This window comes from Erinaceus europaeus, chromosome X (genome assembly GCF_950295315.1).
Source record: "Erinaceus europaeus chromosome X, mEriEur2.1, whole genome shotgun sequence".
Taxonomy (NCBI): Eukaryota; Metazoa; Chordata; class Mammalia; order Eulipotyphla; family Erinaceidae; genus Erinaceus; species Erinaceus europaeus.
The window spans coordinates 119865975-119883195 of NC_080185.1; the positions used below are offsets into that span (position 1 = coordinate 119865975).

Consider the following 17221-nt stretch of genomic DNA (forward strand, 5'->3'; position numbering starts at 1 on the left):
AATCTTAGATGTGTCTCCAGTCTTCATAGATATGGGTAAGGAAATAGGAAACTGTCCAAAGTCATAGGGCCCTGAAGGGGTGGCAGAGCGATCTGAGCCCCTGAGACCTGACTGGAACCACACTCTGGCCAAATACTCGCTTGCTTCCCAGCAATTTGAAAAACCACTCACTTGCAGGCCCAACTCAGACAGAGCCTCAGCAAACTCCAAGGGTCACGGATTGTAGGCTTCCTTTTTCCTCAAGCCAAAAAGAACAAGGACTTAAGGTTCTCAGAGATCCTTAGGAAGGAGAGGACAAACACTCTGAGCCACTGCCTCTTATAAGCCAAACACCTCGGAGCCAGAGGAATGGACAACTGGGCACAGAGAGAGAAGGTACTGCAGGGTCGAAACAGCAATTCAGAGTCCCTAAAATCAACTTTTTATCCAGTGTCTACAAGCAAATGTAAAAGCCCCCTCTGATTGCCCTAAGTGGGTCCAATTGGAGCCAGATTAACCTCATTTCCTTTTCAGGCAGGGTTATTAGACTGGGAGATCAAAGGAATGCTACAGACATGTGACGTCCTGATTTCAGCAGCCCTTCTGACAATCGCTCATGATGACAGACCTTGCGGCAAGGTGGGGAAATGCGGTTTGAGTGGGGATATGAGGAGAATCGTCGGCGGCCGGCCGCTGCAACAACAACGGTGCAGGTGGAAAGGCGTGAGGAGCAGGCATCAGCCCAGAGGGACGGTGCAGTACCACCTGCCAGTGGGCGCTGGCCTCGAGTCCATCTGAGCGCTCGTTTCATCCAACATGTGGGAGATGGCTGAAGAGAGCAAAATGGTGTGGGCAGCAGCTGACACACTGAATCAAGACTGGAAACCATCACCGCTGATTGGAAATGAAAGAGCACAGCACGCAAGGTTCAATTTGGCAGAGACAATGGGAGAGTCTTGCAAACAATCAGGTCAAAATACCAACCGCACAAAATGGAAGAGAGGGAGCGTCATGTAAGACAACTGTCACCGAAAAGGGAAGAAGTCAGAGGGTCCAGAGGAGAAATAAGACACCAGTGGTGCCGCTCAATGGTTACAGCAGCCAGATCGAGTGGGCACAGAAGTGACCAGAATGGAAAGAGATGGGGAGCTGGCGCCAGGAGGCTGGCTGAAGAGCCAGTGTCGTTGTGCCTGGGCTGAAGGGAGCTCGGTGGGGGCCACACTGGTAACTCTAGACACGCCGAGACATCCTGGAAAGGAGCTATAAGCAGATTCCGCGTGGCTCCGGACGCCAGAACTTGAAGTCTGGCATTCCAACAGCACGGGTATAGCCTCCATGTACATACGAGTCGTTCACCAATGGGAACCATCCAGCCATTAAATTGGGCCACTTCCCACTCCCGGGAGTCTCACAGGGTATGGAGACTACCAACAGGTGGAACATCTTTGGGGGCACCTTTTACAAAAGAGTCCCAGCTAAGTATATATGGCTATAGAGATAATGGCTAACCCATATCCATGATCTTGGGAGAACTACTGCAGTTCCCAGTGGAGGGGATGGGGACACAGAAGTCTGGTGGTGGGAAAGGTGTGGGATTATACCCCTGTTATCTTATCACTTTGTAAATCGATATTGAATCGGCTGAGGAAGATAGCATAATGGTTATGCAAAGAGACTCTCATGTCTGAGGCTCCAAAGCCCCAGGCTCAATCCCCCACACCACCATAAACCTGAGCTGAGCAGTGCTCTGGTAAATAATAATAAATACATTAAATCACTGACAGAAAGTAAATAGAGTCCCAGCCTGAGTGGCAGGTTGAATTTCGCTGGGTGCTAAGGTCTTTCCCAACTCTAAGATCGTCTCTAGACTTCTCCAACTTTTGTGTAATGCACTTGATTCCTGTAGCACTTGCTACTCCGGGAAAGTAAGGATCAGCAAATGGATGCCCACATGCTCAGAATCCTATCTCAGCACACCTCGACCTGCTCGTGTTCATTACCGGGTTGAAAGGTGGACATTAACGTCAAAACAAAAGTTGACTATGCCAGTCTCGGTCATTTGAAAGGATGCATTAGACAGATTCTCTGACCTTTGTGGGTCCACAGCCTGGCAGGAGGGCTCTCCAAAGCCTTGTGTCAACAAATTTAGACTTTTGGATGACAGCCTTACACTCAGAAACCATTCCCACGGCATTGCATTTTTCTTTTCTTCTCGTTTATTAGCAAAACGGAATTCACGAAGAATTCTTGAGGCAGAAGGAATGTTTGAGATTTGATTTTTCTGTTCCAGGCACAGTCTTTTTATGATTTTTTTTTAAAACCAGAGCAATGCTCCATCCTGGCTTACGGTGGTGCCAAGGATTGAATTTGGGACCTTGGAGCCTTAGGCATGAGAGTCTTTTGCACAATCACTGTGCAAAAATCCTCAGCCCCCTCACATGATTTTTTTTTTAACAGAGTGCCTCACCAAAGGTCGTGTCCCATGATTTTTAGTAGAGTAAAAAAAAAAAAAAAAAAACTGAACTGTCAAAAAAAAATTCCACCTACATTTAAAATTGCCTTTGTCCCTCAGAATTTCCAAGTGTCAGTTAACAGCAGGGAATCCTTAAGACTCAGGTAAAATGGGACAGTGGGTGAAAGCTTCACCAGAACTACACCCACTAGAGGCAGACTAGAAGCTTTTGAGACTGAAAATGTTTCTGAGAGCTCGAGCAGAATTCATACCTTCATAGTAGCCATGTGTAGGAAAGGACCCCACAAACAAGTAGAAAGAAATTTTTATTGTTAACCATCCTAGCAGCAACAGCCCACCAGAACCCCCAAAGATTTCCCTGAATAAAGTGGTTCGCTAGTTTTGACTGAAGAGCCCAATCCAGTACAACATGAAAAGTCTAGAAAGAAATGGGTCGCTGTTACTGGTTATGAGGAAATTACAGGCATGTATCGTTAACCTCAGAAAGATTGCTTTCTTCTCAGCTGCTTCATGATGGGTTTAAAAGCAGCTTTCAACAGAGCTGTTAGGGTCTCATAATGCCTCTGAGAAGTTCCCCCGAGCACAGCCAGGAGGAAAAGCAAACCTAACCATAGCTACTAAGCCCCCCTACCTCATCCCCCCATCCTATCCCCCCACACACACATTAACCAGACTGCAGAAAGGGGCTGGAGAGAACTGAAGACAATGGGAAGGAAAAGATTGTCTTTCCCTAAACAGAATGATCCATGATGAGGGTTGCCATATCAACCCGAGACATCAACCCACCCAGTGTGTTCCTTCCGGGTTTCTTTCTGCAGTTCACAGCCACTGTGCCCACTCTGGTTGAAGCAGCACTTCTCAGAGAGGATGGGTGGCCCTCCTGAGGCTATCACTGACCCACTCCACTGGGCGAGAAGTACACTGTCAGGCTGCCTGAGGACAGTGGGGAGGTAGGGAGATATGTCTTCTTCATCTTAGACCTCTCACCCGGAAGCACTACAGCTCTCCTATGCCAACACACAGGTTCAAACGGTGGCCCCACTAAAGGGGAGCATATGACCTGCAGACCCACTGCCGAGTGTCTGGGTGGGGCTGGTTCCATGACCAACAGACGAATCCCGGGGAAGACTGCGTCAAGAAAAAAAACATCACCTGTACCGCACTCCCAGTGTGAGGTCTTCGCCCTTCTAGCGGCCTGGGTTTGCCCAGGACCAATGTGTGTGTGCGAGTTCAAGCGCATGTGGTCTAAAGGCGGGATGCGACACCAGGGATGAACAGTCAACAGGTAAGAGTCCATAGGCTGGAGAAAGGAAGGCGAACCAGTCCCTGCCATGAGCAACTGGAGCTCACCCTACTGGGGACATCCCGGTAGAGAGCGTAGAACACGGCTTCCTGTGCGAGGCCACGCATGGCCCATTAGCCAGGAAATAAAAGCTCTAGGCAAAGTCACAGGAGTTTGCAGCAAGCAGCCTTCAGCCTGCAAGGCGAGGGTTGAGAAAGTGCGACCTAGGGCCAGTGCTGGGTGCTGTCCTGACAGAGAGAACCGTGCCCGCGATCTGGTAGGCCTGGGAGGTGGGGGCCGAGGAATCAGGAGGAGATGATGTGTCAGCTGAGTGTCAAAGAGTAAGCTGGAATTAGCCAGTGAGAACGCTCCAGAAGGAAAGAGGAGTATACTCATAGGTAAAAAGAATGAGAAAAGCTGGCAGGTTGGGGAGCGCCCAGTATTCCAGGATGATTAGCATGGAGAAACAAGGCGGGGGAGAGAGAGAAGACAAGGAAGGACAAGGCGTAGCAGGGCCAGACGAGGACTATCAAACAGACAGGAGCATACAGATAAGAGCCTGGAGGTTAGCAGAGTATTTGCGTGGTGGTTTAGGAGAGAGGAGGCAAGTGTTTGGGAAGATAGTTTGCGCACTGAGACCCAGATCCTAATCTAGGCTCCAGCACAGCCTTTGGTGGCTCAAGCAATCTGTTTGCTCTCAGTGAACAGAAGCTCTTTCCCTGTAGAGTCATTGTGAAGATTAATTAAAGAAGGTACTTAATAGCAAGACCTGAACACAGGGCCTGACACGTAGCTGAAGTCCATAAGGAAAGCCAAGGCATATAACCAGTGCACGTGAAGCACGGACGGCTAAGGAGCCACCGCAGTGCGATGTGGAAAAGAACGTCCTTTTCCGAAAGGAGGGGTTCACTGTGTATTTGTACAGACAACGTAACCTTGTACCTGACTTCACACCAGTCACTAGTATCAATTCCATACAAAATATGGATCTAAATGACAAAGGAAAAAGCTTCTAGAACATAAGAATTTAAGAACAATAAATACAGTACCTACCAAAAAAAAAAAAACCTAACCATAAATTACAGAAGTAATAAACAGGGGCCAGGTGGTGGCACATCTGGTTAGGCGCGCACATTCCAGCGCACAAGGACCCAGGTTCAAGCCCCTGGCGCCCACCTGCAGGGGGGAAGCTTCACAAGTGGTGAAGCAGGGCTGCAGGTGTCTCTCTGTCTCTCTCCCTCTCTCTCCCCCTCCCTTTCCAATTTCTCTCTGTCTCTATCCAATAATAAATAAATACAGAAAGATATTTAACAACCTTTTAAAAATATTAATAAACTAGACTAATATTAATAAACTAGAACTTTTGCATACAGAACGTTAACAACAAGAAAGTGAAAAGGCAAGTTACGAAGAGGAAGCATTTGCAACACCTATGGCTCACAAATTCACAATCTATAATGAACTCCTGTAAGACAATAAAGAGGTACAATAAAGCTTACTAAAATAAAAAAAAGGTGGGGAGAGTTGGACAGTAGCACAGCGGGTTAAGCGCAGGTGGCACAAAGCACAAGGACCGGCGTAAGGATCCCAGTTCGAGCCCCCGGCTCCCCACCTGCAGGGGAGTCGCTTCACAGGCGGTGAAGCAGGTCTGCAGGTGTCTGTCTTTCTCTCCCCCCTCTGTCTTCCCCTCTTCTCTCCATTTCTCTCTGTTCTATCTAACAACAACATCAATAACAACAACAATAATAACTACCACAACAATAAAAATACAACAAGGGCAACAAAAGGGAAAATAAATAAATACTAAAAAAATGTTTTTTCAAAAATAAGCTAAGGCTTTCAACAAGTAACTTACGAAAGAATACATCCAAATGGTCACAGATCTCTACACAGGTAGGTCATCAGAGACATGCAAATCCAAGCCATGATGAGCTCTTTATTATCTACCCACCAGAGCAGCTGCAGTTCACAAGATAATATCAGTGTTGATGAGGACATGGGACAACTGAACTTCTAGGGGCTTCTGGGAATGGAAATGGGTACAACCAGTCTAGAAAACTATTAGGAAGTAGCTACTAAAGCCAAGCCTATCCATCCCCTTTGGTCCAGCAATTATGTCCTATTTTCAGCTGCCTTCCAAACAGCTGTGTATACATAGGTTCACATAGAAAAATAAAGAAGAAGAAGGCACATAGAAAAATGTTTGTGCCGGGAGTCGGGCAGTAGTGCATCGGGTTAAGCGCAGGTGGCCCAAAGCTCAAGGACCGGCAGAAGGATCCCAGTTCGAGCCCCCGGCTCCCCATCTGCTGTGGAGTCACTTCACAGGCGGTGAAGCAGGTCTGCAGGTGTCTGTCTTTCTCTCCCCCTCTCTGTCTTCCCCTCCTCTCTCCATTTCTCTCTGTCCTAGCCAATAACGATAGCATTAATAACAACAACAATAACTACAACAATAAAATAAACAAGGGCAACAAAAAAAGGAAGGAAGGAAGGAAGGAAGGAAGGAAGGAAGGAAGGAAGGAAGGAAGGAAGGAAGAAAAATGTTTGTGCAAATGATTCTACACTGGAAATATCCCCAAATAGCCATCACCAGGACTGATACAATGAGAATTTATTCAGCAATGAGAATAAAGGGTCTATTGCATATGCAGTAACATGGCAGGGCCTAACAGACATGGTTGGGTGAACAGAGGTAGACGACAGGACGCTGGTCACCTTTAGGGAGGCGACTAGTGACTGGCTGGCTCCAGGGTTTTGCAGGGGGTTTCAGGACACGGTCATGTTTTATTTCTGGCTCTGGGTAATGGCAACGTGGATTGTCTACTTTATGAAAACTAACCAAGTTCTACGCTGACAGTCTAGGCATTGTTCTTCTGTACCAATATGAAATGTGAACGTAAAGCTGACTTTAAAACTTAGTAGCTAGGCAGTAGCACAGCGGGTTAAGCGCAGGTGGCACGAAGCACAAGGACCAGTGTAAGGATCCCAGTTCGAGCCCCCGGCTCCCCCACCTTCAAGGGAGTCACTTCACATGTCGCTTCACAACGACAACAATAATAACTACAACAATGGAAAAAAAAGGGAATAAATAAATAAAATATTTAAAAAAAAATCAGTAGCTAAATCTGACTGAGAGCAACCAAGAAGTCAAGCACATTCAAATGTCTAAGGATGAACAACTTGGGCTGGAGACCCATGTAGGAATTCCAAAGCCTTGGGAAAGCTTCCAAAAAGCTAAGAGCATGAAGGACAGGCAGTAGCACACCTGGTTAAGCACACGTGAACAGGTACAAGGGCCTAGGTTTGAGTCACCCGCTCCCTACCTGTAGAGAGGATGCTTCACAAGCAGTGAATCAGGTCTGCAGGTGTCTGTCTTCCTCTCCCTCTCTCTTTTTCCCCTCCATTCTCAATTTCTCTCTGTCCTATCCAGTTAAAAAAAAAGTAGGGAAAAAAATGACCCGCACGAGTGGTGGATTCATAATGCCACACTGAACCCCGGTCATAACGCAGGAGGAAATAATAAATAAATAAACAAACAAATGAAATCTCTGAAGGCTAAGAAGCCAGGTAGTACCAATACATTTCCTTACTGCATTCCCCTCACCTCCCTGAGATAACGTTAATACTTGGCTCTCCTCACATTACTAGCACTCCCTCCACTGATGACCTCACCACTGACTGCATCAAGAGAACAGATGGAAGCCTCCGGGAACACCCCAGCCCACCAACGTCCATCCACTTAGCCCACCCACCCCTCAGCCCCTCTGCCCTGTAGCCATCTTGCCCCACTTCCCATGGAGGAAAGGTGGCTCTGATCATCCCCTGGCAGCTGTTCCAGGATTCCCCTTCTCTCCCCAAGCAGCAGCCCTTCCCCTCCTCTGTGAAATCTCCACGGGCCTAAACAGCAACACCATTTTCGAAGCTTTCCCTTGAGCCCAGAGCCCAGTCCTAACCACCAGCAGCAGTAGCAGCAGCCCTACTGTCTAACTGGCCTACCAGCCTCCAGGCTGGCTCCCAGAGTGACTTCCTACAAAAATAAATAAATAAATCGCCAGCTTCCCAACCCGTCTCGGAGAACAGGAAGCAGCTGTGAGAGGATGAAGCCGCATGCACAGAGAGCGCATGGAGAATGGTGACCAGGGTGGGAAGGTTACACAGGGGGTGTGGAGGCATTCAAACACCCACCAAGGAGGAACTGACGGAGCAGGGGCCACTGTCCAGATTCCACTCCATTTGAACACTCGCAGAGGGCCCTGGACAAAGCAAGGGGACATGTATGATGGTATAATGTGGCAGATGCCCCTGGAGGCCCATGCTGCCCCTTTGGCCTCCCAAGCCCTCCCCCCCACGCCCCACCTCCCCCCCACACACACACACCAGAGGCTGCCTGTGCCTCTGCCTGGCCCCTGCGCCTGCCACAGAAGGCAGGCCCTCAGAGCTGGCTATGCACACCGCCAGGGCTACTTGACAGTGGGAGGGGTACAAATCCAGCTTTCTGGCTCCTCCGTGGAATACTGCTGAGGTGTGTGCGGGACTGCACCCCAGGCATGCACAGTGGGAATAGGTTCACATCATGTGAGTGTAGGCATGTTTGTGTGTGTTTGGGGGTGGGTGTACAGGGTGCATAAGTGTGAGTGCAGGTGTCCAAACACACGTGAGTGTGTGCATAGGTCCATGAGCGTGACCCTGTGTGTGAGCATACACGCCCACACACAAGCAAACATGTGTTTTTCTCCCTTCCCTACCTCATTTGTCCACTCCCTGACTGGGTTTCCTGGGGTCCCAATAAAGTACCAGGACAGAAATCTGTGTCTGCCCATGTCCTGGGAAAAAGCACTGCTCAGCTGTGCTTCTGCTGCTCAAGGCAAAGTCTCTCCTAACGCCAAACAAGAACAGCACCATCCCACAACTGCATGGCCCAGAAGAGAGGCCTGGTCACAACGGGCGGAGGCAACCTGGTAGAAGAGCTGTGCCCTGCGGGGTGATCCTGTGCCCTCCCCCTGGCTGTTAGAATAACCCCAGCTCCCTGATTCCAGCAGGTATGAAAGCTTAAGCAGTGTAGGCATTGTGGGCAGTGTAGGCATTTATTCAGCGGGGCACACTTGCCCTATTCTCCATTACACATTAGTGGGCACTTCAGGTAGAAAGCCTGGGATGGGCTCCTAAGTTCCAGATACAGAATCACCTGAGGCTGCCACTCAAGGGGGAACAAGAGGACAGTCTGCTCTGGCTAGCACTGAGTTTCACGTGTGCCCTCACATTTAAGGGGCAGTCTGTGTCACACACACACACACACACACACACACACACACACACACACGGGAAGTGTATGCACCTCTCAACCGTCTGCAGAACTTCCCTCAAGTCCTTTTGAAGGGGGCTCGCAGACCGCACTCCCAGGATCGGATCTCAGCGTGCCTGAAAGTGAAGGCCCAGCCCAGCCCATTCGTGTGGTTTGGGGGAAGGGAGGCAGGATTAAAGCGCTCACTTCAAGTCCCAAAAGTAAAATACGATTTGGCCTCCAGCAGTCTTAATTCTTTCCAGAACTCATCCCCGGAATTGCCCTTTTAAACAACCAGTCATTAACCCAACTCCGGGTCTTTTATAGCTGCGAAAAACGATATCGCACATAATTTCTTCATTACGCTTATTATTATTACTATTGCAGAAAAGTAGCCAATCCCCGGGTCGGCCGGGGTTCAAAGGGCTTTTATCCAGGGCGATGAGGGTCCGGGGGAGGTTTTGCGTGGAGGCCGGGCCCGGGTGCGGGGCAGAGGTGGCCCGAAATGCGCGGGGAAGGTGCGGGGACAGCGTCCCCGCCCCGCCCCGCTCCGCCCCGCGCTAGGCTGCAGTGGGCCGGCTTATGTAAGGCCCTGCGCTGACATCACCTTGGCCGCCAGCGCCGCAGCCGGACCGGGCGCCCCCGGCCAGCGCCCCGCAGCCGCCCGGGCCGCCACTGCGTGCCCCTGGATAACAGAGGCCATACAGGCATGTGCGGGGAGCGCCGAGATGTCTCCTGAGCGAAGTTCCTCGAGCTGCAGAGCCGCTGGGGGCCGTACACACTCGGGCAGAACCCGGAGAGCGTGCACGGTGGGAGGGGGCGCCTGCGGAAGCCCCCGAGGGCAGATGACATACTGAGCACGGAGGAGTGAGCTCCCGCGGCGTGTGTTAGCTGCCCCCCTGGGTCAGGGACAGTCCTCACCGGGCGGGGCAGGGCGGGGGGCTGCTTGGCCCCGGCGCTCCTCAGAGTTCACTCCGCACTCACGGCCCACCCACGCAGAGCACATATTCGGGGCTCGGGGCAGCCCGTGGGGTCACCGCAGGAGTGACAGGGCGGGCGAGGCGCTGCAGGAGCCACAGCGGGCAGCCACCACTCCACGTGCCCCCCAACACGCTTGGAGGACTAGCAAGGGGAGCTGCAGGACTCGGAGGGCTGGGCTGCTGGAAGCCAGGAAAGTTGCACACACACACACACACATCACACACACACTGGGAGAGAAGTGACCCGAGAACCCGGGGCGAAAGACACTCCTGGGCCTTCCTGCGCCCCCAGAAACGCCCCCTCCCGGCCAGCGGTCTCTCCTTCAACTTTCTCCCCCAGGGCCCGCACGCACCCCGCCCGGGAGTTGAGCGGGAAGTGGGCGCGGGGCGCGCGTAAGGTGCAAGCTGCTGGTACTCACGCACGGCCTCCTGCTTGGGGTCCAGGGCGCCGAGGACGCGCTGCACACCGCCCAGCTTGCCCTGCAGCGCCCAGACGCGGCGCTGGGTGAGCTGGAGGTCGCCCTCGAGCTCCTGGAAGAGGCTGCACGCGTGCCGGGCCACGTCCGAGAGCTGCCGGAGGACGCGGGCCAGCGACGCGTTGCTCAGGGCGCACAGGTCCAGCATGAGTAGCACAGCCGCCGCCGCGGAGACCGCCTCCTGGCCCCCGGGCGCGCCCTCCTCGCCCTCGCCCTCGCCCTCGTCCTCGGGCGACGGCGGCGGCGGCTCCTCCACCGGGCTGGGGGGGCCGGGGGGCACGGGGGGCGCGCGGGAAGGCTCCTCGGGCGCGGGGGGCGCGGGCTCGTCCCGTCGGCCGGGCGGCTGCAGGGGCGGTGGCGGCGGCTCGGCGCTGCCCGCGTCCGCGTCGTCCTCCGGGCCGGGCGCCGGGCGCCGCTGCCGGCACAGCCACTGCGGCTCCACGATCCGCTTGGCGAAAGGCATCCCGCGCCGCCGGGCCGCGACTTGCGGGTGTGCGGGTGTGCTGGAGCGCCGGGGCGGGAGGGCGGGGTCCCCGGAAAGGCGTGCGGGCGCGGGGCTGGGCGCTCACCTGGCCTCGCCCGCCCTGCTTGGCGGGTGGCGGGTGGCTGGTGACGGGCGCGGGCTGCGGGCTGTCCTCACGCGCTGCCCGCCCGGCGCGGCCCCATCCCCCGCCTCCCGCCTCCCGCCGCGGGCGCAGTGGGTGTGTGCGCGGGGCGCTGCGGTGAGCGCCGGCCGGCCGCCGTGCGGGGTGCGCGCCGCAGTTTGAAAGTCCCCAGGCGCAGGCCTCTCCCCGCGCCCCTCGCCGCTCCGGGGAGCGTCTGCGCCCGGGCTGGCGTCCCTCTCGGGGCGGGGAGGAGGTTTGAGAGAGACGCTCGGAAAACCCGGAGCGCGGAGCCCTCCTCCACCCCGGCGCAGGAGGCGGCGCGGGGGCAGGACGCAGGGCGGGGGTGACCCGGCGCGGGGGCCGCAGCGCCCTATGCGGCCGCTGGGAGTCACTGCCGCTGCGGGCTGGGGCGGGCGGCCTGGAGCCGGTTGGGGGCAGGGTAGCGAGCCCGAGGGGGGGAGGAGCGGAGGGGTGCCACACATTTGGCACGTGGGGGGCACGTTGCTTCCCTGAACCCCAGCTCGGGGCAAGTCCCGTGGGTTCTGGGGGGCAGGGCTGTCAGGCGCTGCCCCTGGAGTGTCCTGCGCCCAGCCAGGTAGCCGGGAGGGGGGACCTGGAGGGGCGTGTCCCAGTGGCCAGGCTACCCTTTCCCAGGCACCACACAGTTCCTAGAATGTCACGAATGAGACCCAGCCCACCAAGAGCAGAAACCCACCCCCAGAAAACTGCTGGCAAAACTCACTGGCATGCTAGGTGACAGATGCCGGAGGTCACCTCCCTGTCAAGGAGCACTGGGATAGTAAAGTTTTCTGTCAGAGAAATGGTGACTTAGCAAAGAAAGGAAAGTTTCCCCCTTCAGTGACTAACAGATAAAATTTCTTAGGAGGCATGCGTTGTGATTGCACTCCTGCAGTCTTCAACCTAAGGGGGGGGGGGATGTTAATAAAATACATGCTTTCTTCACTCCAAAAAGTATATTGTAAAAGTATTTTTTACTTTAAAGCCACAAGCCAGATCTTGGGAATGTAGCCTTCATTTCATGTGTCTAAAAAGAACATGGAAAAAATATGTTTTATGACAACAATAAAGGCCTGCAGACTGCCGCTGCGGTGTCTCCCTGCCTCTCTCCTGCCTCTCTCCTACCTCGTTCCTCCCCACCCCGCCCTGCGCCTGGCCTGGCCAGGCTCCACACTCCACAATTGGGCCTGACCCACACCTTGCTTATAAAGGCTCCCAAGGACCCTCCCCTTATTCTACCTTTAAAAATGAAGAATGTGTTTGTCAAGGGAATGTCTTCCTGGTTCATGAAAGACCCGGGCTGGAGAGGTTTGATAGTGCATGGCAGAATATTCCAGATTTTGAGTGAGTCTAAGGAAAAGGGCATCTGTAGATTCACTCTCTATGTCTTGCAACTTTCAAGTTGTCTTTGTTTCCAGATCTTAAAAAAAAAAAAGTGTTGGGGTGAGGGGAGAGAGAAAGAATATTCTGGAAAAGGGTCTCCTTTTCTGGAATTGTCTATCAGGGACCTAGGCGTGGAGCTGGGTGTTTTCAGATTTGGCTTGACTTTTCAGTCTGTTCCAAATTCTGAACATGAGCTGGGCTAAGTAGCCAAGCCACACACTCCTCCCCAAACAGACTGAGGCATGGAGAACAATGAGGGGTATTAAAAGCATCCAGTTTGCAAGCATCATGGCAAGTCTGCCCTGTCTCTCACTCCCGTCTCCGGCACTGTCCTATTAATAGCATTCAAGGGCGCCGGCGGCTGGGCCAGCCAGACTCTGACATGAGCAATGAGCCGCTGGGGTCTGGCTCCCCAAGGCAGCTTCTAGGACTAGCAGTTCCCTTTTGGGGACCCAAATGCCCCTGTTCTCCAGAGAGGTGATTGAAAGGGAGGGCAGGCAGGCGAGTGGGGGGGGCTGCCCCTCATCCAAGAAGGGTCCAATTCTAGCACTTCAAGAGCAGGCTGGCTGCCCTCCCTGCACCCAGGATAATGGTCACCTGCACAGGCCAGTGCTGCCTTCAGGATGATGCCAGGCACAGCTCAACTCTGAGGGGAAAAAAAAGAGGGGGGAGCTTGGCATCCTAGTCACTCCCTAATAAAGCTTTCAGGCTGGAAATAAAACACTTTGATTTGGTCTTTTGATCAACATTGCTCTCAATAACTCCCCACACACACCAAAACAAACAAACAGAAAAACAAAACAAAACAAAACAAAAACAGGAGACCAGGCAGTTTTGCACCAGGTTAAGCACACATACTACAAAGCACAAGGACCCTGACAAAGACGCCGGTTCAAGCCCCAGGCTCCTGCAGAGGGGAGTCACTTCACAAGCAGTGAAGCAGGTCTACAGGTGTCTATCTTTTTCTCTCACCCTCTCTGTCTTCCCCTCACTTCTCAATTTCTCTCTGTCCTATCCAAAATAATAATAATAATAATAGTAATAATAATAATAGTAATAGTAAGAAGAAGGAGAAGGAGAAGGAGAAGGAGGAGGAGAAGAAGGAGGATGGATACAGGAGCAGTGGATTCCTAGTGTAGGCACCAAGCCCCAGCAATATTATATATATAAAAAAAAACCTGGTAGCTCCTAGTGACCTCTTCAAAGTCATTGTCATGGTGTACGTGCACATGTATGAATGTGTGTGTGTGTGTGTGCGTGTGCGTGTGCGTGTGTGTAACTCTGAAGGCAAGCTCTTCGTTCAAATTTATCAAGATTCTTTTTTTAATTTTTATTTATAAAATGGAAATGTCGACAAGGCTATAGGATAGGTGGGGTACAATTCCACACAATTCCCACCACCAGAACTCTGTATCTAATCCCATCACTTGATAGCTTCCCTATTCTTTATCTCTCTGGGAGTATGAACCCAGAGTCATTATGAGGTACAGAAAGTGGCTGGCTTCTGTAATTGCTTCCCAGCTGAACATGGGTATTGGTAGGTTGATCCATACTCCCAGCCTGTTTCTCTCTTTTCCTAGTGGGGCAGGGCTCTGGGGAGGTGGAGCTCCAGGACACATTGGTGGGGTCTTCTGCCCAGGGAAGTCAGGCTGGCATCATGGTAGCATCTTGAACCCGGTGGCTAAAAGAGAATTAAGATATAAAGAAGAACAAATTATCAATTAATCATGAACCTAAGGGCAAGAATATTGCAGTTGAAGATTTGGGGTCTCCATTTTGGAAAAAGCTAGTAGGTCTATTTTAGGTATATTTTAGGGGCCCATGACTTTTTTTTTTTTTTTTTGCTGGAGTCTGGCAGCTGGCATACAGGTGGACCCAGGTTATTGTCTGGGGAGATGGTGTCATGGTGGGGAAAAGGACCAGAAAGCCGGATCAGGGAAGAGAGTAGCTCCCAAATATGGGGAAAGCATATGAATATTGTTAACTGTAAACCCCATTAATCTGATCTGGGGCCCACAGTCAGCACAGGAGTCTATGTAACCTCTGCATCCCTGTAGGTCTGAGCTCACAGTCTATGGTCATGGCTAGGAACATTCCAGGCTGCACTAGTTTCAGGACCCATCTCCTCAAATGGCAGAGTATGTTGTCCAACCTCCCCTCAGAGAATGGAACATTCCCTACTATTGTTGATCCACATTGAGGGCAAGGTCCTATAGGGGCCCACAAAGGGGTCCATTATGTTGTTCCTGATGGAGATGAATAGTGACAGTGGAGAGAGGGATCTGTTAGATCTAGGCCCATCATGTCTGTGTGGGAATCCCAGGACTCCCCAACTAGGGCCCCAGGTGACAGGATGGCCTAGTAGTGACTAAAGAGTCATCATCAAAGTGTGCCAGTCTCTTGCCCTTATTGAGCTTTTGTGGTCCTTATTTTGTCTGACAAGGTTAGCTTTGGAGTGACTGAGGGACATGTAATAGGAGGTAGGTGAGAAGGACATCTAGGTCTAAGTAGAAACTATCTCATTAGGTACTTTAAGATGCCTTTTCAGGTCTTTCTACTTCCTCGCTCCATTTATTGACTCACTGCGAACTATTGTGCACTTTTGCTTTAAGGTCTATATTTTCCTCTAACTTATGGGTACACGTACATATACCCTATCTAATAGGCCCTGCTCTATATCTAGGTTCTGGGGTTTTGTTAAGAAATGAGCCACCTGGGAGTTAGGTGGTAGTGCAGCGGGTTAAGCACATGTGGCGCAAAGCACAAGGACCGGCAAAAGGAACTCGGTTCGAGCCCCCGGCTCCCCACCTGCAGGGGAGTCGCTTCACAGGCGGTGAAGCAGGTCTGCAGGTGTCTATCTTTCTCTCCCCCTCTCTGTCTTCCCCTCCTCTCTCCATTTCTCTCTGTCCTATCCAACAGTGACACCAATAACAACAATAATAACTACAACAACAATTAAAAGACAACAAGGGCAACAAAAGGGAAAAATAAATAAATAAAAAAATAAAAATTTTTAAAAAAGAAATGAGCCACCTGAAATGGAATTAAGGAGTCCTATGAGCTAGGAAAGGTCTCACCAGGGTAATGAAACTGAAGGGCTGACATTCCACGCCTGACATCTCTGGACACAGTCTGAAGTGTAAAATGCCAAGGTGGGACTGATTGCATTGCTTAGGTTGGGATCAGCAGATGCAGTATCAGTTGGTATGAATTGAGAGAAGCATGCAGGAAAGTGAGCCCCACCCTAGAGATTCCAAGTCTGGGAGAAATATGGGCTTTATAGAGAAAGGGGAAGGTTCTTGCTGTCTAAGGGAATGCAATAGACAGTTATTGCTATAACCTAATTATTCGGCAACTGGGTTAACTTTGAAAATCCCTTTTTTTAGCATTTGCTGTAGCATACAAGACCTCATCATAATTTATGTTCTTTTATGCTATTTATATATAGCTGTATCTTATAATGTAATGTGACCAGTTGTTTCTGTTCTCCCTGATCCAAGCTTTTAGAAGATTTACTATTTCAAAGAACATGTCATTATTAGAGATGTATTAAAAATTTGAGCCCATGCTAAAATTCAACCTGATTACCAATTTGAAGTCTTAAGTGCTTAGATTGAAGGAACATATACTCAGAGGTATGTTCTATGCATCAAAAAGTTTGAAACATTCGATCCATTTTTCCCCTATCATATTAATTAAATACTGATTTGTAAGACTGTAAGTTAAGAGGAGTGTATATTAACACTATTCCCACCACCAAAGGTCTGTATCCCTCCCCCTGCTCCAACCACTACCACCCCTCAGTGAAGCTAAACATCCCCCCAGAGATTTTTACTTTGGTGCCCTACTCCAAACTCAATCAGATTCTGCTTTGAGTTTCTCTTTCTGTTCTTCTTTCTCAACTTCTGTTTGTGAGTGGGATCATCCCATACTCATCTTTGTCTTTCTGGCTTATCTCACTTAGCATAATTCCTTCTAGCTCCATCCAAGATGGGCCAGTGAAGGCGGGTTCATTGTTCGTGATAGCTGCGTAGTATTCCATTGTGTAAATATAGCACAGCTTTCTCAGCCACTCATCTGTTGTGGGGCACCTGGTTTGCTTCCAGGTTTTGGCTACTATGAATTGTGTTGCTAGAGCATAGGTGTACATGTATCTTTTTGGTTGTGTATCATAGAGTCCTTAGGATATATCCCCAAGAGAGGAATTACTGGGTCATGTCTAGCCTTGTGAGAGTTCTCCATAGTGCTCTCCACAGAGGCTGGACCAATTTGCATTCCCACCAGCAGTGCAGGAGGGTTCCTTTGTCCGCACAACCTCTCCAGCCATCTATCACTGCTGTTATTTTTTATGTATGACATTCTCAAGGGGGTGAGGTGGTATCTCATTGTTGTCTTTATTTGCATTTCTCTGACAATAAATGACTTGGAGCCATTTTTCATATGTTTATTCACCTTTTGGATCTCTTCTGTAGTGAATATTTTGTTCATGTCCTCTACCCATTTTTGAATGGGATCATTTGCTTTTTTTGCTGCTAAGTTCTAACAGTTACAAGCACTTGCTGCTGTGGTTGCTTGGTGTTTTCACAGTCCACTGCAAGGTGTGAATGAGGACACCTTTAGAAAAAATGGTGGCTACATGTCCACGAGACCTTCCACAGCTGTGCAAGACTGCTTCAGAATGAGCCACTGACCTCTGGTACTCTGCCTAGTGCAGACCCCTCCTGTGACCCTGTATCCACCTCCCCCC

At 51.0% G+C, this 17221-nt stretch overlaps 1 protein-coding gene across 2 annotated transcripts in view; it reads right to left on the bottom strand.

Annotated features, from left to right (window-relative positions):
- NHS (NHS actin remodeling regulator) overlaps positions 1-11339 on the bottom strand; it is a 284885-nt gene extending 273546 nt beyond the window's left edge. For both annotated transcript variants that reach the window (XM_060182977.1, XM_007539121.3), the window contains exon 1: positions 10412-11339. In XM_060182977.1, coding sequence (XP_060038960.1) covers positions 10412-10931 — 520 coding nt within the window. In that variant the 5' untranslated portion in view covers positions 10932-11339. The remainder of the gene's footprint in view (positions 1-10411) is intronic.
- Between the last annotated feature and the right edge of the window lie 5882 nt (positions 11340-17221).